We start from the raw sequence: 25,771 nt of genomic DNA, 5'->3' as shown, positions 1-25,771 counted from the left end.
TGGCTAAATTCCCATTGGTTGGAATAGAATAAAATATATGTGTCCTTATGGCTGGGACGTGTCATCAACAATAGAAACTTCTGTGATTATTTACTGTAAACGTCTGACCCATCACTTAAATGGGATGGGTTATCACATTATTCTACAAGTTTATATATGTATTACCGGATGTGAGAATACAGCCTGTACCTGTCATAACTGTATTTGTAGTTTGCTGACTATGCTGTTTCAACACCAAATTTATTTCTGTCCAATGAAGTAGGAGGGAGAAGAAAATGTGTACCTCATTTTCTGCCAAGATATTGTGTTTTCATTTTCAATAAAATAACTAAGAATTCAGACGTGACATCCATAATAGAGAAACTTAAAATTTTGTTGTAAACAATTGTTCTGTTGGAGACAGGCCACCTCCACATTGGGATGGGATGCAAGGCAAGAGAAAGCCAAACTGTTTCCTACATTGTATAACTTATTATCGGTCTTAAGAATACGAAAATGAATCTTTCCTTAACCTTTAACCGCCGGAGTTATGAAACGCAGGTAAAGCTAGCTGACCGTGGTTTATTTAAATGCCTGCTGCTTGCAGGGGTTTAAATCCACGTTTCTGCTCTGCGTTTAAATGCCAGTTCCACTTAGAGCGCTTGAGCGTTGTATTTGGAATTGCTGTAATACAATTTTTATGATAAATGAATGGAATTAACTAAAACATTCTTCACACAGCAGTCTGCAGTATAAAATTTTTCCGCTCCTACACGCAACAGTTCTGCAGTATAAAATCTTTCCTGTTTGTTAGCAGAAACCCCATGCCATAAAAGTGTGCTGGCCATAAGCCTATATATTTCTATCTTCACAAGTTTCTCAGCTTATTCAGGGTATTTGGTGGAAGTTGATACAAAGGAAAATTGCCTGCCCCCTACTTTCTTTGAAAAACCCTTATTGCTGCCAAACAAGCGTCTTCCATTTACTGGATCTGACGATTCTGAACAGTTTCATCCTGCTATCATCCTGCGGTGTGAAACTGTCACATAGGGACTTTCGTCTTACCCTTATGCGCAACATGCTGGAACATGCTGTAATGTGTCGCTCCCAACCACAACGCCATTAGGTCGACCTCCTGCTCTGTCATCCACAATATTTCGTCTAGAGGAGGCCAATCGACATCACTGGCCGACCTCTTGTGCCATGAGAATGAAATGCCGTGTTTGTTCTGCACGGGGAAAGAGGAAACGTGTTCAGACCAAGTGCAAGAAATGTGATGTGGGACTGTGCATTCTCGGGTGCTTCAAACAGTACCACACGGAAGCAAAATTTAGTTAGATGATGCAGGGGAGTAGCCTGTAAAACCATGAAACAGATAACAATAACAACAAAAAAGGTATTGTACATTGCATTTACTGCCAAAGAAGTAACGGGATGCTTTTAAGCCATTTAGAAAAGAACCGGGATGCCATCCCGCCGCATCCCGCGCCACCCCAAGCCCTGTCTACACAGCAGCAGTTCCTGAGGACTCTAATCTTAATATTCAATGCTGAGAACCTGAAGCCTCACCAATACTTCTTTAGCCAATTAATGAAATTACAAATTAATCCCCAATGGATAGCAGGAGTTCTTTTATAAAGTTTTAAAGTCTGGCTAAATTTTAACTATGCAAAATAGTATGCATAACTCAGTTTCATAAGATAATGAAAAGTATAACTGTTGATTATGAAGTGATTTGACTACCTGCAATTTTGGTAAACAAACTGCTGTTTCTAAAGCTGGCGAAGGGAGAGAATATAATGCACGTCTGGGAAATTGAAAGACTGTTTCAGTGTTCTGTAAAGACAATGTGTCCAGTAAGAATATTATCACATTATTACTCTTTCCATTTAATGATCTTTAGCATTGTAAGTCATTTTTGGATGATGATGACCGATGGTGTGAGCATCTCCAACAAGAATAAGTTGATGATATTTCTCTATTATAATTTTTGCTTGCAGTTGTGATTCTGTTGTCAATGAGTTCTAAATAAAAGATGAAAGCACAACAAATGGCAACATTATTCCTGGACACTCCAAGTTAATTCTCATTTGTGTGATGCTATGATGTTCTCATGAACATGCATAATTCTTTGACCAAAACAAGATAAAATATGAGATTTGAAATAAATGATATGTATTTGTATATTGATTTCTTCGGGTTTTTCCAGCCTGTACTTTACGTTTTTTATAATCATCCATTACTGATTAGGTTGAGGGAGCAGTAAAGCTGTGTTTGAGAGGCACTCAGATTCAACCTTGGATGTAGTTATGGACACTTACTAATAACATGGTAAAATATTCTCCAGAACAAAACAAGTAATAACAAGCAATAAACATAAGCTAAAAATGAAAATGGGCGGGGGGGCTTCAGGGAGGTAGAGTTCCAAATAATTTTTCCACTCATCCTTCAACAACGAAGATAGAAGCAGTACGTAGCTCCGAACCATTGGCACCTATAGGCCTGTTCCAAACAACATTTCGTCACTTCTTCACATCTTATACTTTATTCGGGGTGTCCGCCCCATTCGATTAGTTAAATTTTAAACTATATGTATTCAACTGGGCCTATATAATTTCACTGCCGGTCATAGCAGCCGCGCGGTCTGAGGCACGAACTGTCTTCGCTTGTTCAGACGCTGGGATCATGGTTCGATTCCCACTCAAGGCATGAATGTTTGGAGTGTGTATTTGTTTATTCTATGTTTGTGTTGTCCTGTGTTTAGGTAGCGGCCTTGTGACGGGTTGATCACTCGTCCAAGGAGTCCTACCGTCTGTGAAATAATGATTACGAAGCTGAATAAGAGGTCAGGACCCTGAATGGGCTGGAAGAGCCATTGTAAAAAATATAATTTCACCTCTCTCTGCTTCAGTAGCTTTCAACTTTTAGTTTCTTTGGGCTTTAAACCAGTATTTGCTTCTCAGAACCAGTAATAAATTACCGTATTTTCCCGATTATAAGGCGAGTTTATTTTTCAAACAATGCTTGAAAAAGAAGGGTCGCAGTATTTCCGGGTCCTTAAGAATAAATATGAAGAAAATTATAAGGAATTCTGATACCTGTTTCTAATGATATTTGCGAAAATACCTAGAATTATATTTAAGATATGAAATTAATTTCTTAATAATATAGTTTTACTTCTTTTTGCTTACAACTTTCAAAACGAAAGGAAATATTAAATTTTGTTAACGAAATTTTTTGTTTCAGATTCTTCAGATATATTCGGGCTTATACGGTAATCCTATTTATTAGCATAGTGTCACGTGTTAGGTAGGGCATCCACGTCACAATAGTGTGTACAACATACAGAGAGGATCGGGGCCGAAGAATACTGTGGTTTCCCCAGCCGCCTACAAACACCTGTACGAACCCTTGCAATATCATGGCCATACCCTTATCATTCAATTTGCCTTACGCTCCACGTGCAAGTTGGGTATATGTATTTTACTCTCCTATAGCAGCTGCTTACGAGAGTGGCTTCTAAAATTTCGTAACCAGTTCATAATACCTATTACGTCGTGGTGACAGGGGGCGTGGAGGTAACCCTCCTTGCCACCACTTATTATTATTCTTCTGCGACAGGGGTGGATTGGTTGTCTCACCGCTGTCACTATCTTGTTAGGCCGTAGGGGGGGGGGGTTTCAAGTAAATTTACAATCACTGACGTAGCTGCCGCCTTGGCATGAGTTTGCAATTCTCCTACAGGATTCGGGAGATGCAGGAGCATTCAGGGAGGAGGGTAACACTTGAAGGGAGGCTAAGTTCAATTAACATCACAGCGCATTTCTATCCTACTCTATTCACCTATGTCGCTATATACATAATATATACACCATTTGCCGACGTTCGTCGGTTCGTATTACATTTGGGTTATTATTCTGTAGCACACACATTAGTCCTACTCCTGTCACCCTGCTGTTGGGTACCTAATACCTCTATTTATCTCTCTCAGTAAATCTAGTCCATCTAGTCTTCACTTTCTCTGCCTGGGGTTTGCACTTTAATGTTATCACACTTAATGTTCATGGCTATATGAAGTAGGTTCACTTACTTGAGCTGGGGAGACAGACCGCCATCACCAACCAGCAACTACTCATCGCCATCACTCTCTCGGCGATAGCCTACGGCTGACTCTTTGACAATTAATAATAAAAAAGTTTTTTGATTGATTCCTCTCGAGTTTGTGTACCCTCTTTTTGCTGACTCGCTGGGTTCCGGGGTGTATTGGCCCACCCATTCTGACGTGATTTTGGGTCGGTGTGGCCCACTCATTGGCTGTTTATCGAAAAGAGGGTGGAGTCTTTCAGGTCTACCGCCCTATCCGACTCAGCGTTTTCCTCTTGCCATGGTTCTTTTATGACCCACTTCATATAGCTTCTTCCTCAATGTCAGCGTTATTACGCTGTCGTGCTGACATTCTGATTACAAAGCTATAGCCTCACCACTGGCGGTATACTTCTTTGCAAACCCAAGCTTCCTGGTACGTTTCATCATTTCTATTTCTTAATCTTAAAGTCTAGATACCCTTATTCCAAATTAACCAAAAACTATATCTACTTGTACATAACCCTTGGGCCATAACAATAACTAATTATTTTACAGGGAAGGAAAAAGGTTCGATGTAAGTCTGTACGCTGGCCAAGGGTGGACAATTATTTTTGGCTGGCGCGGCAGCTCAGATAAAATTTACCGGCCAAATATTTCTTAACGATATGAAATTATAAGTTTTACTCGTAAATTCATCTCTCCTTTGATGTACAGAAGAAATTAAGGCCATAAAACTAATAGACCACATGAATTAAGAAAATGTTTAAAGAACACAACAAAATATTATCCATAAACCTTATTTGTCTTATTACCTCAGCCATTACACAATCAGTTTATAGGCCTCTAGCGCTTAACGCGTTCTCTCCTGTTGGGGGTGGGAGACAGTGTGTCTAGAACCTCAATTCCATGGAACTGAGCCTTTCTTGAGAAGCTGCCAGTTACGCAACTACTCAAGAATTTTCCAACATTTTAGGGCACCCGAAGGTTCACTGTCTTGTTTACAAGAGCCCTCCACTGGTCCCTGTCCTTAGCCGGCTCAATCTATTCCCTACAAGTCCAACCTATTTCTGTAAGATCAATTTTGATATTATCTTCCCACCCACGTATACGTCTTCATAGCAGTCTCTTTCCTTCTGGCTTTTCCATCAATATCATATATGCATTCCTCTTCTCCCCATTCGTGCTACATGCCCTGTCCATCTTATTCTCCTTGACTTGATCACACTAATCATACTTGGCGAAGAGTACAGTTTATGAAGCTCCTCATTATACATTCTTCTCCAGCGTCCTGTCACTTCATCTCTCTTCGGTTCAAATATTCTCCTCAGCACCCTGTTCTCAAGTATCCTCGTTCCGTGTTCCAGTCTTAACATGAGAGACCAAGCTTCTCACCCATAGAGAACCACAGGCAAAATTAAATCGTGTGTATTCTAATTTTTACGTAAGCTACTAACATTGCGCTAAGATGATGTTTACTTTTCCCAACAACGGTACACGCCGGAACGAATTCACGAGACCGCATTTTAGAATAAAACCTTTTAATATGTCTCGGACACTCACAGGTGTTTCTCTGCTGATCTGGAGCTTCTGCATAACTGTAAAATCTTAATTTCCACGCCTGTTTTTGTTGTAATTTGAATGTATTTTCTCTCGTCGGTTTGAAAACGTCGGATTTTGTCCACCTCTGTGTTCAGCTGAAGTCATGCGAAGAAGGCCAGGAAGTTTGAATCGACTAAAAAATCACCATTATGTGTGTGAGATTTAAACAGCGTTCAGACTGCAAAATCTGCGCCCTTCAGAAATACGCACACATTTTGGATTTTACTCACTGATCTGCTGCAGGTGACTAATTTTATGGTTTGTTTAACAACGCTCTCAGTATCTCGATGCTGTAGCATCTACTCGTAATTTTAACGATTTAGTGGAAAATAAATGGGAGAGGATGCTGAAGGAAAATCTCTTGGTTCAATGTGAGGAGCTCGCTCAACATTCTCCTGGAGGAATTGAGGAAAATTATAAACCCTCAGCCAGGATATCAGCTGTTCGAATCATGCACTTCCTGAATACAAGTCAGAAGAGCTAACGTTCGGTTGTTAGAGGTGACAAATGTATTTAAGCATCCTGTTGCAATATTTAGATGTTTATTTAGTCTTATTAGTGCAAATATTGTAAAATTTTTATTGGTTGCATGGTTATCGCCACACTCGTCTTTCATGTACTTGTTTCTTTATTAATACACACGTGTACTTGGACCTTACACGGCAGTCCTCAGGTGTATCATATGCCGTAAATTATTTCGATATGAGGTTGATACACTGAAAGAATTTACATTTGCTACACCTCATGATGGCCATGTAAGGCCGTAAATTATTATAAGGCAAAGGTAAAGTTGTCACCATGGTTAACTAAATAAGCACTAAGCCATGAAGGCGTATGGGGGAGTGGGTGTATAGACCCATATTTTTTGGCTTTGGCATTAGTTGGAGGTGAGTGGTCAGCTTCACGCCCCGGTCGCTTTACCGGCGTTGAAAGAGTTTCCAGTGCCCATTGGCTAGGAAGTTGACGGACCCCAGAGCCGGTGTGGACGACGTTGAGAATTGAAAATTCTTCAACCTAACGGGACTCGAACTCCAACCCCTCCTTCGTCCAGCTCGTATCCAGTCGCTATACCGACTGGCCTCTCCAGGCTCTAATTGAAGCAACAGCGTGGCAGCAAATTCACAGCCATTGAAACACTTAACTAAAGACTAAAAATAAATGGCGAATATTCGAAACAGATCTGTTAACATAAATACATTTTTTCTAAGGTTTATGGAAATTATGGTGAGGAGTGTGATCATTCCTGGCGTTTCATTGCCTATAAGAATTACAATATTTACATATTTTTTAATTCGCTTAGTGGGGGGTGGAGTCCAACTGGGTACACTCGGCACGGCGGCCACTAATTGGCCTATTGTAGCCTGCCCCCGGTGATTATGATGATGGAGAATTTGGTGGAATGAAGATTGGCAGGGGAAACCGAAGTACTCGGAGAAAACCCGCCCCAGCGCCACTTTGTCCTCCACAAATCCCACTTAACAGACCCGGGATCGAACCCGAGCCGCCGCGGTGGGAAGCCAGCGACTAACAGCATCTTTACATTTACCGAAGGCTATGTAAGTATGTCCTGGCTAACTGCATGACTGTCTCCTGGCACCCGCCAGAAAGACCTGAGGATAAAACCATAGATCTACAACTCTGTTCTAAACACTCAGGTGTAACGCGCGTCCTTCATTTGAACACGCGGAAACCTGCACACACTTGCAATAAAATGTTACTATTTGCACAACAACAAACCTTTTTATGGCCCATTTTATGAGGAAATAAGGACTGGAACGTGAACATGAAATGTCGTAAATTACGTTTCTGTACCGTCTGAACTAGCGAGCCCTTCCTCCAGATTTTGATTTTGGTGTTCACAGCTAGGTAAAATGACATTATTGAAATAGGGACTAATTTTTGATCAAAGTGCATAGGCATAGTTCAAGAGACTACAGACATAATTATCGTAACAAAGAGTGACTGAGCTTGGGGAGATGAGGACGTGCGTAATTTTGGTTCTAACTTGTCCAGTCAACTGTGGGGTCTTCAAGGAGCAAACTGTCATTTCCGCTTGATAAAATACCAGTTCATGAGTCGTAATATCATTAGGTTGTACACTGTAAGCTAACTGGTATTTTAATTTGTATCTCGTCTTTACGTGATAGGGGCGCGCGGTAGCGTAGTAGGTTGAGGCACTGTGCTACAAGCCGGAAGGTCGCGGTTTCGATTCCCGATTAGGTCATTAGATTTTTGCAATTTACCTAATGTTTCCAGCCGCACTATGGCCCTGGGGTTGACTCAATCTCTAGGAGAAATGAGTACCAGGAACATTCCTGGGGGTGAAGGGCGGTTGGCGCATAAGGCTGACATCCTCACCGCCACATGTGACCCGATTGTCTAGACAATGTGGGAGCCTCGACCGCTCACATCCCTGTGGGCCTTCACGGTCTATTACAGAGATAGCTTTACCTTCTCCTTTACGTGAAAACTCTTACACAAACGATATTCTATATTCGTGTCATGGCGTCTGTTGCAAGGAAAGTTCATTAGTAAATATAAAAGAGAATCTATTATGGCGGTCCAGTCGGTATACTGACATGTCAGTTTTCATATGACATAAAAAGCAGCTAACATCGATCGACGTCCTTCATCAGTGAAAATAGGAGTATGTCCATTGGCTAAGTCTCGGCGTTAATGCGCCGACACAGGTGAGTTTCAAGTACACTTATATGTTGATTTTAACAGAGCTGTTATCAGGATATAAAGATAGGTAACAGGTGTTTTGAAAATGTGGCGCAGTTCAGATTATTGGGAACGACTGTAACAAATCAAAACCCGATTCAGGAAGAAATTAAGAGGAGACTGAACTCGGGTAATGCTTGCTACCATTCAGTCTAGAACTTTTTGTCTGCTCGTCTGTTGTCCAAAACATAAAAGTCAGAATATACAGAAGTATAATTTTGCTTGTGGTTCTGTATAGGCGTCAAACTTTGTCTCTGACAATAAGGGAGGAACATAGACTGAGGGTGTTTGAGAACAGGGTGTTGAGGAGAATATTCGGACCGAAGAGAGATGAAGTGACAGGAGATTTGAGGAAACTGCATAATGAAGAACTTCATAACGTTTACTCTTCTCCAAGTATAATTAGAATGGTCAAGTCAAGGAGAATGAGGTGGGCAGGGCATGTAGCATGAATGAGCGAGAGGAGAAATGCATGTAGGTTATTGGTGGGAAAGCCAGAAGGAAGGAGACCACTGAGAAGACCAAGGTGTAGGTGGGTGGACAATATTAGAATGGATCTCAGAAAGATAGGATGGGATGGTATTGATTGGATTGATCTGGCTCAGGATAGGGACCAGTGGAGGGCTTTTGTTAACACGGTAATGAACCTTCGGGTTCTATAAAATCCTGGGAAGTTCTTGAGTAGCTGCACAATTGGCAGCTTCTCAAGAAGGGCTCAGCTCCATGAGCGAGTGAATGAATTGATTAACTCTCCGCGTTAATGCGCCGACAATCGTTGAGTTGAAAGTGCATTTCACGTATGTTGAATTTAACCGGGCCATATTTGAGTTTCTCACAACGTGTTCTCTTTTTGAGATATAATGCCGTGAAGTACGGTGAAAGTCAAACAGACCTTTCGAGGGAACATATCGCCTCCATCTTCAAGGTTGAAGAATAAGCCAAGCAAGAAAGCAGCTTGAAGCAGGCATCAATATTTACTCTTTTTCTGGCTTCAACTTCGTCCTTGAAGATAGAACTATTCCTGCAAAATATCGACTTCCGCCGGAATTCACTGAGCTACATCGCTGAAATAGAACTCTCTAATAGGATGAATCGATCGAGTAGCCACAACGTCATCAGTTAAACTTCCTGGTGCCTGTTTTTTATTTCCTCCTTCCTTCCATCGATGGATTTAACTGGCTCAAGGTAGGACACGGTTGCATGAGTTTTGCGCTTAAACATCAAGCCCGTATGAACAAGGCAAGAGCGCCAAGAGTCTGCCGCAGGCATTGCTTACCTTTCGCGTCGACAAGGATTAGTTACGCGGTTCGTTAGTCACACTGACAAAGCAGTAGACTTAGATGTGTAGCATGCGGGTGTTTCGAAAGCCATTTGCTATAACGCCATACGAACAATCTGACGAAAACAAGGAAATACAATTTTATATTTAATTGTAGTAGCCATATTTCTCGTTTCGCCGTGATGATTCGTTATTCTGTACTGGAACTCGTATAACATTTATTCTTTGGGGATTTCATAACTTGTCTCTTGTATATTCCCCTTGTAGCCGGACATGGTAGCCGAGCCGTCTAAGGCATGTACTGTCTTCGCTCGCTTGGAAACCGGGATCGTGGGTTCGAATCCCACTGAAGGCATGGATGTTTAGTTTGTGTGTGAGCGTTTTTCTGTGTTTATGTACAGGTAGAGGCCTTGCGACGAGCTGATCACCCGCCCAAGGAGTCCTACCGAATGTGTAAGATCTAGAAAAACCGAAGTGAACGGAGAAGTTCATGGAGGTAGGCCTAGGCCCACTGGGGCTGTAGTGCCAAGGAAAAAAAAAATATTCCCCTTGTTCCCGTAATCCACGTTTCTGAAATACTCACGTCTGTCTTTAAATCAATTCATTCCCTAGCTTTGTATCATACGTGTAATATAACTACAGTCGTGTCTTACAATTTGGTATCTGGTGAAATGTTCCCACGATTCAAGTTCAGCCATTATTTACACAGGGCGCTCGCCCGAGAGCTTGCCGCAAATCATTCGGCCGCCCCCGCGGAAGCGTCAGACTCACGAGTCTCATCAGTATGCGGGAAGCTCTCGGACGATCGCCCTGTATATACAGACTTTAAAGAAAGATATGTTACAACGTTCTGTGGTAGATAGATGGGTTCTATCTGTTCATAATTTCTTAATACACCCATGTTCGGAAACGCTTTGTTTACGCCCTAGGGCCTCTGAAATGTGAAGGAGAACGCCCTTATCTTTTACCTCTGTGACTTACTGGTGACATTTACCTAAAATTTCTCCAAGAGACCTTAACCGAGCTTGTGCCTTTGTAAGTCCGTCATGAAATTTGGTTCCAGCATGATGGTGCCCCAGCACACTGCACTAATGTCGTCCGTGAGTATTTGGATGAAACCTTTGGTAACAGATGGATGGGACGTGGAGGCCCAATAACCCGGCCTCCTTGCTCCCCTGACTTGACTCCATTGGATTTATTTCTCTGGGGGTACATGCAAAGCCTGGTGTATGCGACTCAATTGGAGACACAACCTGATCTGGTGGCAAGAATTGCAGAAGCAGCTGGAACCACCCGGGAAATGCCGGGAGTCTTTCAAAGAGTTCATCATAACATAACCAGGTGGTGCAGAAGATGCAGTGAACTCAGTAGCTGCCATTTTGAGCAGTCTTTATAATGTAAAACAACGATAACACCCCCCCCAAAAAAAACTTGTGTATCCTGTCGGAAAATTCTGTGGCTCTTTGCGCCAAAAGGAAGCGTTTCCGGACAAGGGTGTATTGGCAAAATGTGATCAGATTGAACAGATATATCTACCACAGAGCGTTGTAACATACATTTATTTACACCCTATATATGTCCAAAAGTAATGTTGAATATTTCTGTCCCCTTTTATGTTCTGTTTTGTTCAGACCAGGAGTGAAGATACTAGGACGCTTGGGGGTGAGGCGGTTTGGCTACGCTCGGATACCGAGCCCCGCCTTCAGGTAACACAATTTTAACTATAAATATTTTGTCAATTTTTGTTATAAATGTAAGAACTAAACATAAATACAAATAAAGTACTTATTGCAAAAAGCTGACTGAAGGTGACTTCAAGGTTATCCAAAAGTTTCATGGCCCCCGGAAACGTTTCCACGTCGATGGCTCTGACAGGCTGAAAAGGCTAGACACTTTCCGTAAACACGTTATCGGTAGTAATGAACAATAGAAGGTTACCACTATCACCGTCAAGACATCGAAACTTCAGCATTAATGCTACCGTGCAGTTGAATACGCATGCCACATGGCTTGGTTTTTAAGACCCCTCTAGAAACTTCCCTCCCACCTAATATTGGGGACCGCCAGTGATTGCGTAGTTACAACCCCACCTTCCACTCGGAAATATTTCGCCTTAGGGTTTTTTGAACAAGGTATTGAGAAGAATTGTGGGACGTAAGGCGGAAGAAGTGCCGGTCACGGTAGCCGAGCGGTCTAAGGCATGCACTGTCGTCGCTCGCTCGGAAGCCGGGATCGTGGGTTCGAATCCCACTCAGGGCATGGATGTTTGTGTGCGTTTTTCTGTGTTTGTGTACAGGTAGAGGCCTTGCGACGAGCTGATAACCCGCCCAAGGAGTCCTACCGAATGTGTAAGATCTAGAAAAGCTGAAGTGAACGGAGAATTTCATGGAGGTAGGCCTAGGCCCACTGGGGCTGTAGTGCCAAGGGGGAAAATAAAGACGGAAGAAGTAACTGTAGGATACTTACTGGACGAGAAGGTTCATAATTAGCAACACACATATCTCATTGTTTGGATTGTCAAATAGAGGATGTGATGGGAAGGGTATATAGAACGCACTGGAGAAATGAATAATACATATAATATTTTAGTAGACAAATATGAAAGAAGAGACCTCTTACAAAAACGTTACCGAAAATTTGAGGCTGATATCAAAATATACAGAGTGTATCAAAGAGTTTTGATACACCCTGTATATTAAAGGTGTAAGTTATTGTATTGGATACTTCTGGCTCCTTTGTACACGATAATGAATTTTTTGTTCCCTAAAAGGCGTGTAATTTCTTGGTGAGAAGAGTGACTATTATATTTCCAAAAATAACTTCGTTCCATGGAACTATTTTATGTGAGGCAGACGTTCACTCGTGAAGTGTTAGTCGCCCTCTTAGCACTTAAAATAATATTTGGGAATGTGATAAAAAAATAATTGAAATTTGAGGTTTTATATGTTAAAGGTAAACGAGATGTATTGAACTGTTAATGTATAAGGTTCTGCTTATTTATAAGTAAAATTAAAATTGATATACATCAAGTGCAACAATACAAGTAATATGTTTTTGGACATTATCCATCGTCTTGTCTATTTAAAAAGAGGTCCTGTTTCTTTTTAAAGCACAACGTTTCGGAGACTGCATTCTGTCCCCGTCCTTGGCTAAAACCTACTCAGTTGGGTCTCCAGAGATAGGGGCTAGCTCTATATATTTGACCCAACTGAGTAGGTTTTACATGAGGACGGAGACAGAATCCAGTCTTCGAAACGTTGTATTTTAAAAAGAAACAGATTTTTTAAAAAAATAGGCAAGACGATATCCAAAAGCATATTACTTGTAGGAATTTACCATCGTCACAAACTTTTAGATCTTAAGTGCAACAATGCTCTTTGATAATAAAATGAAGATCCCACATGTTTCGGCCAATGATGGCCGATATCGGAAGGGGAAAAAAGCTTCAAACGAAATGCTTCACTTGTATTACGTGCATGTGTTGTCTTGTTAAGGGTTTAAACACTTGTAGTATTTCAAAATACATTTTGTTAAAAATAAGCACCACAACCCCGCCCGCACACATTGGGTCAACACAGTGCAGACGACCCTCTGTGAAGGGACACGACCATCACTGGGGCCCTCAGTAAGATCTAATCAATCGAAAAACCTTTCTATCTAAAAAAACATTTTAAAGTACAAGTGGTTTAACCTTTAAGAAGATAACTCATGCAAGTAAGAAAAGTGAAGCATTTCGTTTGAAATGTTGTTTCTTTCCGCTGAGGGCCATCATTGGCCGAAACATGTAAAAGCTTAATTTTATTATAGAAACATTGTTGCATTTGATGGAATTCAGTCCTAATTTAACTTATTTTATTTTATTCTTTTTCCTTGGCACTACAGCCCCAGTGGGCCTAGGCCTACCTCCATGAACTTCTCCGTTCACTTCAGGTTTTCTAGATCTTACACATTCGGTAGGACTCCTTGGGCGGGTGATCAGCTCGTCGCAAGGCTTCTACCTGTACACAAACACAGAAAAACGCACACACACAAACTAAACATCCATGCCCTGAGTGGGATTCGAACCCACGATCCCGGTTTCCAAGCGAGCGAAGACAGTACATGCCTTAGACCGCTCGGCTACCGTGACCGGCTGCTTTCCTCTTAGATAGACATATTTTCTTCAGCACACTCTTCTGAAACACTCTCAGGGTATAATGTTCCTTTGATGTGAGAGATAAAGTTTCACAACTATACGAAACAACTGGTAAGTTTATAGTTTTCCATATTTTAAGGTTTACGAACAGTAGGCCTGTGTAGTTACTACAATAAATGTTGGGTAATTACAAACAAACACGTGCGACGCGATCACTTAGCTACAAAAGTTTACCTTGAATCGTGCTCGTGATGCATGAGCCATATTTCTTGGTTTCTTCAAAGACAATCCAGTGACAACCGTTTTTTAAAATACCGTTTATCAACTAGACAGCCGTTCCTCTGTTGCATACACAGTTTTGCCTTTCTATTTCCATATTATTTTAAACTTACTTTAACTTTTGGTCCTCTAGCAGGTTACTATAATTTGTATATGCATAATAACGATTGCATTGGTGTCTTTCATATCTACAGTTTCAAATTTAATCGAAATTCTTCAAATAATATAGGACATGAAGCATGCGGAAGGATGGATAAGCAGAGAGACAGATAGATAGGGTCTTCGAACTGTGTGTCTATTTTATTCACTTTGTGTAAAGTAGGAATAGAAATAGGTTAAAATCAGAAGAAAAGAAAACTCCATTCGCAGGAAGAGTGCATAACAAAAAAAAAAAAAAGGAACTCCGTGATTTTAGTCCGCAAGCGAACTATACCGACTGAACGACCGCCGCTTGTCGGCAAAGTTAGTGCCAACTTTTGCGGGTAGATGGTTTCGCGTGGTCAGCGCAACGGTTCCCCACGGCCGTTAATTTCGGTTTTCTAGAGCGAAGCCGTTATTTCCTTGAAATGGCTCCTTAATTATCATCACGAGGCTGAGTGGACCCCGTTCCAGACCCACTACTTCTCAGAAAAAATATGGTATCTCCGGGAATCGAACCCGGACCTCTGGATCTATAGCCAGGAACTCTGACCACCAGACCACAACACGAAATCTTATTCTTACTGAAGGCCTAAATTTTGTACGGCTTAATTTGCGATATAGACCTATTCGCTACTTACACAAACAAATCTCTAGCAGCTGAATAATGAGGCTAATGCCTCATTCGTACAATGCATAATTTGGCTTGTTGAAGCACTTTAATCATGGGGGTTAGTACGGTCTTGCTTTGCGTAGCAAAGCAGTAGAACACTCATACAAATTTCTGAAGCGTGGAAAGCAAGTTGGAAGCCTTGACTTTACCTGACGGAGGTGGAACATTACTAACCTGTTAGTAACAGACCTCGCTTAACTGGACAGTGCAAACATGATAAGAAGTCATTTGTCAGAAACACAGAAAATACTGGAAGAGTATAAATAAGTAGAAAATTGAGTCATAGAAACTTGATTAATATCGTATGAATAATTAAATAAATTTACAGAAATATAAAAACATTAATTACTTTCACTTTTCCTCTTTTAGTTATTAATATCCCACTCAAAACACGGATGTCTGTGTTTGTGTTGTCCTGTGTGTAGGTAGCGGCCTTGCGACGGGCTGGTCACTCGTCCAAGGAGTCCTACCGACTGTGTGAAAATATTACGCAAATGAAGAAAAGGCCAGGGCCCAACAAAGAGCTATAGAGTCATTGATGAATGAGTGAATGAATTACGAGTATTAATATTTTAAGTTGTTTTTGTTTGTTCCCTTTAGCTACACATTACATGAAATTTCTATTGATTCGTAAAGGCCTTAAACTCGACGAGTAAAGTTACCTCAGATATAATTTAATTACTCCTCTTGCAACCTTAGAACTTTATTATCATCACATTAATTTAACATTAGAAACATACAAATATTTTATTTTCCTCAGCTTAAAAGTATAATTTACTTTGTGAGTCACATTTAGAAAACTGCTGTCAGTATAAAGCTATTCACAGATGAGAACCACAAAATTTAGGATTTGGAATTGAATGCAAGACTGGATTTTAGTACTTGAGTTCTAACATACTTTGATGAATTTAATCCTCCAAAGTAGGGCCGTATTTTTATTTAAGATTGGAAGAAGTCCTATTTGAAATACGATCGTAAACCGAGGACTTCATCGTGTTAAATATTTAATGTAGTCGTCTTACGGAATATTATCGTGTGTTCATTTAGAACCTATTTACGCGAAGTAAAAAGTGTAAGTCTTTTAGCTCTGTAAAGTGTAAGCTTTTGTGTCGAGGTATCAGCGATAACAGAATTCTTTTTTCAAAGGAGGGTGTAGACAGATTTCCTGGGGGGGGGCAGTCATATTTTGCTTATTATCCTAAATTGTTCAGGATAGAACACTATTTCTTTTCGAGGTGGTAATATTCAATATATTTCCTTTTTTATTATTTTCTTTTTAAATTCAGAAGGGGCGGATACCTGCTGCCCGCATCCTGCCAGTGCCCATGTGTGGGGCGATGCACATCTTACTGTTCATGACATAATAAACATGGCACTCTCAGTAGCCAGCCCCTTTTTATTTTAATAACTCTCATTAAGATAAAACATATTTATAGCTTGAAATCACTCAAGTAAGAGATTTCAGGAAAAAAAATTGCTACTATTTTCAAAGTTATTGCAATCCCTAACGATGAGTAATGATTTGATTTTAACGTGGCAGTCTCTGTGGAGACAATATTGTACATTTGGGAAATCAGAGTAAATAGCGTCCGCGTGGACTTAACAATATGCGTTTCCTTCCGTTGTTGTGTAAGGACTTCTTGTTTATATTTCAATGGACCCATTGACATTGTCTTCTTTTGTATTTAAGGATCAATTTACAGGCAATAAGAGACACTTAGCACCCGAATGGGAAACTACATATTAAGCAGTGAATATGTAATGCGTTTCACATGTACTTACTTTGTTCGTGAGTAATATTGCATGAACACCGACTTCTTGGAATGCTTTCGCAATTTATGTACATTTAAATCATCCTTATTATCAACCTGTTGGCATTGTGCAAGGTTAACTGACGTTGTGACGTTTGAGCGAGTTCTTATAAAAACCAGACTTCACAGACCTGAGGCTCATGCTGTCAATTGTACCGGCACAGTGAATGTTACAAGCTACTCTGAGTTCAGGCGTCTTTTAGATTGGTGAAACTCTAAAATTTAATCTGTGTGCACATAATTGTGCGAGTGTATATTGGCATACATGTAAGTAATATCGGCCACAATCTTTAATGACAATTCTTTATTCTTGATGAATTTTATTCCAATCCGTGAACCGGGACACAAATCTATAAGCAATAAGTAAATCCACGTGTTTTGTCAGTAACATTCCAGTGAGTGTATGTGGTTAATTTATACTGATTAAACATCATATAAAGATTTTTCATACTGAATTTTTCTATAACTACATAAAATTACTTGTTTGGAAATAAATATACGATATTTTCTATATATTCCGTTCATTTAATTTCAGAACATAAATATACAAATATTTTTACAGGTTCTCATACACGTGGTAAGAGAATTTTAAGCACTAGCAAATCGAAATTGCTTAACAGTATTTTTACGTCAACGTAATTATCTTGAGTGTGGCTATGACATAGCGCATGGAGTTTTCCTTTGTTGAAACTGTACTGAGTGAGGTAAACAAAGGGCAGCGCCATAGCTCAAGCGGTTAGTCGCTGGCTTCCCACCGCACCGGTCCGGGTTCGATCCCGGGTCTCTTCAAGTGGAATTTGTGGTGGATAAAGTGGCGCTGGGGCGGGTTTTCTCCGAGTACTTCGGTTTCCCGTGCCAATCTTCATTCCACCAATTGCTCCACAATCACCCTCGCCTATCATCTGGGGCTGGTACAATAGGCCAGAAGTGGCCGCAGTGCAAGGGACTTAGACCCACGCCACTGGCAATAAAAAAAGGTAAATAAAGGCAAAGTTCTCCCCTTGCTTATTTAATTAAGATTTGCACCATGAAGGCATATGGAAGAGTGGTGAGCCCCGGAGAAGAACTTGGCCGTGCTCACTGGATAGGGGCCTGGATGGGCCCCAGAGCCGGTGTGGACCCTGTAGTGTACTGAGTAAATGTTGCACAATTTTTGACATGGGCATATTATTTAAAACGTAACGCAATTTTTTTTAAGTTTAACCCAAGTATCTGCATATATAACAATTAAACGTTTCGCTGCGAATCTAATTAATAAGCAGTCGTGGACAGCCGACAAGGAGTGGTCGAGCAGCTTGAGGTTTGGGCGGAAAGAATATGACGTAATGTTACACAGGGCCGGATTCTTAGAAGGACTTTCGTAAATAGGGTAGTGGATATCTGAATCCAATAAATTCTTGACTTAGCAAGAAGATCTTGTAGCATGAGTTGCAAAGTTCACAACGCCGGGAGTAATGAAACAGACATGAAGCAGTTTGGTTGGAAAAATGTATGCAGAATTTTGGCGCGGGAGCTGGTCGTAGACAGATACGTGGAAAATGAGAGGACAATACTGAACTACAGTTTAGAAAAATAGATTGTGAAATAAAGAGGTTCAGGACCATGTCCGACAAGTGAAGGCTGATGTAATGGCGCTGATATTTAGGTACTGTTACTAGAGTGTTAATGGTCGCCACCAAATGATGCAACCTTTTGCAGAAAACGATGCGATAGGTGGCTCAAATGATCCGAACATTTTTATTAACCGGAAATAGATTAACTGTGATTACGGTGATTAAAGGAGTAAATATTGGTGTCTTTCTATTTTTTCCAAATTATATACATACAATGTTACTTAAGTATTGATGAAAAGGTAACAAATTGCAGCAAGGTGCATAGCACAGTATATCAAGGGACAAATTAAATGGTATGTTCTGTCCATGATGTTGCTAGGTAAATTAAGATACATATTAGATATGACGTTCTCAAATCAGCGAAAAATACGATATTCAGCAACTTCGTTGTCCTGGTGGTGCCGAATATCACAACTTATACTGCATTTTGAGATGGAAAATTTGGCAACCCTTCTATTAACCGAAAAGTATGTAAAGTTCATTTCCCTCGGACATATAAATGTGTGTGTATGTGTGCGGAGGGAGATATGTTTCCTTAGTCTCCAGATTCTAAACAGTAGCATTGATTTTTACAGATAAATCTCAATACACCGAAGAGACGATGACACCCTTGAAGCACATCTGTTCATTAATTTTACCTCTGGCGGTTTTCCTGACTCCTATGTACGTCTCAGCTCAAGGTTTGTTACTCGTAGTCGAATTATTTAAATCGTAAGAAAATTCGTAATAAGGATAAATTGTAGAATATTTTTGCCTCATTTGCTGCCTGCTTCATGCTAATTTCTCCCTTGGCTTACTTTTCAAGCCTAAAGAGACAGGCGACGTATTTCTCAAAAACATCCGTTGACTCTCAAAGGACTACGAGATAGAACCCTTAATAGTCACCGTTATGAGAACCTCAAATCCTACGATGATATCTTCTGTCGGTTTTAGATGCACATTCTTCTCCGGCATCGACGTCGGCTCTCCCGGAGGAGGCCGGAACATCGAGCTCAAAGGAAACACATGAGCTGGGCGGCATCGAGAGGCCATTCGGCCTGTTTAGTCGGCTCTTCAGAACATTGTTTCAAATCAGTTTACATGACTTAGCTGAAATCCAGAGATACTTACACAGGAATATCTCTGGTTTCACAACTGAAGCATGCGCCGTAGAGGAAAATCGCGGGCCCTGTGTCTACACTTATGCTTACGACGCCTTCATAAACAGAAATGAAACCTGTTCTATATATACAATCGGAAATTGCAAAAACGAGATCAGAAGGTAAGGAATCCTTAAAAAAACATGGAAACGTTCAGTTGTCTCTGATTTAGATTGTAAGACAGCCGAGAAGAGTGAGTAGATTCTAAACGGTTCTGACGGTGGTGTATAACACATAAAATTACTGGAAATTCGGACTTTTCCCATCGTCCGGTATTGTATAAAATATATAACGCGACGTTTCGGAAACTGGCTCTGTTTCCGTCCTCAGGTGAAGGGGGAGGACACCTACTCAGTTGGGCCCCTTAGAAAGATCGAATCCAGCTTTTGAGATTAGCTCATTCTAAGGGGCCGAACTGAGTAGGTGTCCTCCCCCTTCACCTGAGGACGGAAACAGAGCCAGTTTCTGAATACTGTGTTTTGTATTTTCTAGAATACCGGACGATGGAAAAAGTCCAAAACCAAGTAATTCTAGAAGAGTGAGGGTTAACAAGATTGGAAAGGCGTAACTTATACCTGAGTTTCCAGTGCATTTTCTTCGCAGTTACTTTTTAATAATCCTAATTGTTACAAATAGATGTCATTAACATGTTAACAGTGATAAGTAAGAGTATATTTAGGGCCGCGCCATAGCTCAAGCGGTTAGTCGCTGGCTTCTCACCGCAGCGACCGGGTTTCATCCCGGGTTCGGTCAAGTGGGATTTGTGGTTGACAAAGTGGCGCTGGAGCGGGGTTTCTCCGAGTACTTCGGTTTCCCCTCCAAATCTTCATTCCACCAAATTTTCCATCATCATAATCACCCGGGGCAGGCTACAATAGGCCAATCAGTGGCCGCCGTGCCGAGTGGACCCACTTGGACTCCAGCCCCCACTAAGCGAATTAAGAAAAAAAAAAGAGTATATTTACCTATTTATTTTCTTCGTGAGAGGAATATTACATTTATTACTCATAACATACGTATTGTATTGTATATACATGTATATATAAAATGTATATACATTTTAGTTGTTAGAAAAAATATTTAACACAGAATTTGTAAGAATGTATATGCTACACGCCAGACTTAACATATTTGACTCCAATGGTTTTTTAATTATCATTATTAAGCTAAAAAACAAGCATTTAAAACGCGCGGCATTTTCTTGTCTTATATTTTACACGTACGAAAAGAAGAACTAACTGCTTAACTAATTAAGTACAGAGGCCACATTACATTACCTTACCAGTTTCAGGCAGCATTCCAAGACATAATATCCATGTCAAATGTAGTCAAAATCCGTTAGTGATTTTCCACTTGAAACATGCGGGCAGACGGAGAGATAAGGCCAGCCTTTCGTATGTTAATTTTATGCGCGTATTTCGAAGAAAGAATAAAAGCGTTAATATCCCAGCCATTAAAATTTAAAAATGCCCAAGTGCTTTTACCACCCTCGACAGCCACTTATCTTTCCCTCCCGGAGTATTGTTGGTTTATGTGCCCTTCCACACCCTTTCACACACACACACACACACACTCAAATTATATCATCCTCTTGGCATTTCACAAATTGTTTGCAGTTTGAATGGAATGGAAGGTTGAATAATTTGAATCCAAGATTTTAAATTTGAATTTAGTATAAAAATAGCATTAAGACACAATTCACAGATCCGTAACACGAATTCTTTCGAGCCTTGCTTTAAAATGTGAAATACAAAATATCTTTGCTCTTCCTCATGCAATGTGCGAATTAGTTCATGGACGAAGCATTTGACGCCAAAGATTCCCCGAAATCTGGATTTGGTGGCGTTTGTCGTGACTTAGGTTTTGCCGCCTTATTTCATGAATCTAGAATCTGCTTTCAAATCCTTGTTCTAGTTGACTCATTCTTCTTTTATTTAACAACATTTTGAGCTCAGCGAGTTGAATGAGACAGAAAGATAATCATGAATGAATAATAATTTGGAAGGAAAATGTCGTGGCCTATTTGAAATAGTATCCCGAAATTCACATTGATTAACCGAGAAATCTTAGAATTTCTTCTATACTCTGCACCTTCCAAAAATAAGTTAACAGCTTTGTCACTAACGCGGCCTGTTACGTTGAATTCTTGACGCACCGATCATAGTTGCCGCTGCTGTTCGTTTTTGGAAGGTCCAGTGTTTGTGCCATCTCGCGTTAGTTAGGTAATCAGCATGTTAATTGGTCGTGCCCTTGGTGACATTGATTGTACGAATGTAATACCGTTATATGTACGTATGTATTCTTGATTATTTTCCATTTTCATTTACAGGTACACAGACAGGGGCTGTGTTCACAGGTGCAAGTTGGTACCAGGTAACAAAATCTCTCATTGCCATCCTGACATGTAGCATAACGTATCTGGGCTAGGCTGGACGAAAGGAGGGGTATTCAAAACACATTTTGTGTAGGCTGCAGGATTCACTTTCACATGTAGTTTTAAGAATAATTTAAGGAGTAATAATACAGATTTCGCCCTCAACGCAACAACCGTTTTACTCATTTGGGTTACACTTGGATTACACTATATGTTTCGACCCTTAAAATGTCATCTTCATGTGATTCCAGTTACACATTAATAATTACAGAATTACGACGTGAAATTAATTAATTACTTAATCAATTAATAACGTGTAACTGGAAACACCTGAAGATGACCCTTTAAGGGTCGAAACATGTAGAGTAACCCGAGTGTAACCCAAACCAATAAAAATGTTGGTGCGTTGACAGCGAAATTGGTATGATTAATTGTACTTATGCAACAGGATGCAAACTATAAAAATAGATTAGAATTTTACGAGAATAATTGGGATTAAATATACTGGTGTATCACTCACTCATGTAACTGAGCCCTTCTTGAGAAGCCGCGAATTGTGCAGCTACTCAAGAAATTCCCAGTATTTTATAGACCCCGAAGGTTCATTACTGTGTTCATAAGAGCCTTCCACTGGTCCCTATCCTGAGCTAGATCAATCCAGTCCAACCAATCCCATCCTATCTCTCTAAGATCCGTTTTAATATTGTCCACCCACCTACACCTTGGTCTTCTCAGTGGTCTCTTTCCATCTGGCTTTCTCACCAATATCCTATATGCATTCTTCATCTCCCCCATTTGTGCTACATGCTCTGCCTATATCATCCTCCTTGGCTTTATCATTCTAGTTACACTTGGAGAAGAGTACAAGTTATGAAGCTGCTCACTGTGCAGTTTCTTCTGACCTCCTGTAACTTCATATCTCTTTGGTCCAAATATTATCATCAACACCCTGTTCTCAAACACCCCCAGTCTATGTTGCCCCCTTAATGTCAGAGACAAAGTTTCACATCCACACAGAACCACAGGCAAAATTATAGTTTTGCATAATCTAATTTTTATGTTTTTAGACAGCAGACGAGAAGACAAAAAGTTCTGGGCTGAATGGCAGCAAGCATTACCCAAGTTCAATCTCCTCCTAATTTCCTCCTGATTCAGGTTTTGATTTGTTATAGTCGTTCCCAAATATCTGAACTGTGCCACATTTTCAAAACATCTATTAACTATCTTTATGTCATGATTTTGTCCTGTATTTTGGTGATGAGACAGCAACATACTCGTATAAAAAAGTAAAAAAGTAAAGCTATCCTTGTACCAGGCCGTGGAGGCCCATAGGGTTGTGAGACGTTGAGGGTCCCACATTATCTAGACAGTTGGCTCAAAGATGGCAGTAAGGTTGTCAGCCTTACTCGCCGGCCGCGCGTTACTTCCCAGGAATATTATTTAATTAATTCCTGGTACTCATTTCTGTTAGAGGCTGAGTGAATCCCAGGGCCATAGTGCGGCCAGAAGGATTGGGCTCATATATAGTTAGATTTCTCTGTTTACTTCTAGCCCAACTTCCTTACTAGCATAAATTATTATAATTTATATTGTTATTTATTGAAATCTTAGAATATGCTACAACCTAAAATAATATTATCTTCTGTATTGTTCGATGTAATTTGTTGACACATAGTATGGCGTACTTTTATTATATGAATAATATCACTTACAAGTTTTCATGCATCATAATTTAATATGCAGTGCTCTCTTACGGCAAGCTAATACAACAGTAGGATGTAGTTAGATATTTCTTAACTAAAATGTGACCAAAATTTTACCTAAACCATTTTCACTCACTTTTTTTACATCTCACCTGACCAAACAAATTGGACTTAGCCTGACAGCCACTTGTGGTTGAACACAGGGATGGCGCAGATTTGTTCAGTAACTTTGGAGCCCTTCCTCAATTATTACATTAATCTCCAGGCTGATCACTAATCTTAAACATTACAGGAACAGAAGGTTCGCTATCATTAATTCTGAAGCTTTCTTACAATGGTGTATAACACTCGGAATTACTGGGTTTTGGACCTGAGAATTCAGTTTTTACTCCACAGATGATGCTAGTGGTAGGCACATAATGGAAAACTTGTAAAACCTGAGTACTCAGTTTTTGCTCCATAGGTGGCACTAGCGTTAAGCACAAAATTGTTTCACAAATTTTCAATTTAATTCTATGCATTGGTTTTCATGCACTTGGTATGTTGGCTAGGTTTGTTGAATAAAGTTTCCACCTGCCTTTCTGTCTTAGTTTCAGGTCTGTGCATGCTTTATCACAATTTTTATTATGTATTTTCCTGTTATCTGCCTTTGAAAAAGCCTGGGTAATTACATATCTGAAGTTACACTTACATGGATTTTTCACATGGCTTTGAAACTTCTGTACATATATATATGATTATATAACAAAATTTTGCAGGCAAAAAGCAGAAGTCATACAAAATCATGAAAATGCAAATTTTTGCAACACTGGACAAGGTGAACTGCATCACAGGAATTATTAGATGCTTAAACTTGGTGGCAGTCAAGCATATGACCATTCAAGTGACTAAACTGCTGTTGTAGTAAAAGCTACTATGGTCAGGGTATGATCTGCTGTACTGAGACTGGAATGACAAAGGCCTTGTACATATTGTACATGCATTTAATAATGTGTGAAATGTAAATTGTACATACTGACAACAGACGTATTACTGCTGACTGTGACTGTGGCAAATAACAGATCTATCTTCTCATCAGAGAGAGTGCTTCACGTCAACAAGCCTGCAAATGTCTGACAATAATAAAGATCTGGTATTAAGCCCCAGATGAGTGCTTTATTCCAAGACAGACTGGCTGACTGTTGGTCATAACATAACTCTGATTTTGATTCTGACGTGGGTTGTCCAGTGACTGAGGTTAGCTCTTTCTAAGGGACCAGACAGAGTAGGTGTCTTCCCAATCACCTGAGGATGGAAACAGATCCAATTTGCGAAAATTTGTGTTCCTTAGTTTTTAGAATACCGGACAATAATGAAAGTCCAAAAACTAAGTAATTCTGAGTTTACTATGGTGTTCACAAGAGCCCAGCACTGGTTCCTGTCATGTTTTGGCAAGACATATATATAATACGAGTATTATCCTCCTACATACAGTTCCAAGTTGTCTCCTTCCTCCTAATTTTCTTGCCAAAACTTATATGAATCTGTTTTCCATGCATGTTATATGGCATCACGATCTGATCCTGCTTTAATTGATTATACCGGTAAAGTTTGGCAAGGAATATAAATTATAGAAGTTCTCATTTACATATATGTACATTTATGTCAATTCCTTTATTTACTCAAATTGTGTTGTATTTTTATTATTGCAGCTAGGAATTCTACAACAGAAAATGCAGCTACTGCTTCAACTCCCACCCATGCTTGAGCCTAATGCTCAAGGAGGTAAGTTCTTCATATGAAAATGAGGGTTTGTTGTTTATTGTACTCATTTAAGATAAACGTATTTAACATTAAATTTTAGTATTACAGTAGAACTTGGTTATAACGTCATCAAAGGGACCTAAAAATAGTGTCGTTATAAACGAATGTCGTTGTAACCGAAATGGGCACTTCCACAGTATCCTTATGTTAGTCACGTAAAAATCTACCAAAAACCGAGTTAAAATGTTGCATTTTTAGTGAAATACGTAGTTAAGTACAGACTAAGGTAACATTAACGTGGAATTGCCCAAATGTGTAATATCAAAGACATATTACAGCGCTTTTCACTGACAATACACACCGCACTAATAGTACTGTATATTAAAGGTAGGCCTACTCACCAAATTACAGTAGATTACATCAATTGTTGTGCCTTACTGTACCTAGATACGAGTACAGTAATCAGTTATCTTCATCTGTTTCCTGTTACTTGCCC

The 25,771-nt window shown here is 40.0% G+C and overlaps 2 protein-coding genes across 2 annotated transcripts in view; one reads left to right on the top strand and one right to left on the bottom strand.

Moving 5' to 3' along the window:
- Positions 1-16,743, bottom strand: part of LOC111867165 (early nodulin-like protein 2) — a 187,421-nt gene extending 170,678 nt beyond the window's left edge. Inside the window, exon 1 of the mRNA XM_033752576.1 lies at positions 16,675-16,743. Coding sequence (XP_033608467.1) covers positions 16,675-16,738 — 64 coding nt within the window. The 5' untranslated portion in view covers positions 16,739-16,743. The remainder of the gene's footprint in view (positions 1-16,674) is intronic.
- Positions 16,744-16,846: 103 nt separating this feature from the next.
- LOC111867167 overlaps positions 16,847-25,771 on the top strand; it is a 12,997-nt gene continuing 4,072 nt past the window's right edge. The window contains exons 1-5 of the mRNA XM_023856762.2: positions 16,847-16,970; positions 18,892-18,996; positions 19,250-19,577; positions 21,785-21,828; positions 25,224-25,296. Coding sequence (XP_023712530.1) covers positions 18,918-18,996; positions 19,250-19,577; positions 21,785-21,828; positions 25,224-25,279 — 507 coding nt within the window. The 5' untranslated portion in view covers positions 16,847-16,970; positions 18,892-18,917 and the 3' untranslated portion in view covers positions 25,280-25,296. The remainder of the gene's footprint in view (positions 16,971-18,891; positions 18,997-19,249; positions 19,578-21,784; positions 21,829-25,223; positions 25,297-25,771) is intronic.

The sequence above is a fragment of the Cryptotermes secundus genome, unplaced genomic scaffold, assembly GCF_002891405.2.
Source record: "Cryptotermes secundus unplaced genomic scaffold, Csec_1.0 scaffold451, whole genome shotgun sequence".
NCBI lineage: Eukaryota > Metazoa > Arthropoda > Insecta > Blattodea > Kalotermitidae > Cryptotermes > Cryptotermes secundus.
Note: the sequence above shows the minus strand (reverse complement) of the source record. Positions and strands in the feature narration are given on the sequence as shown.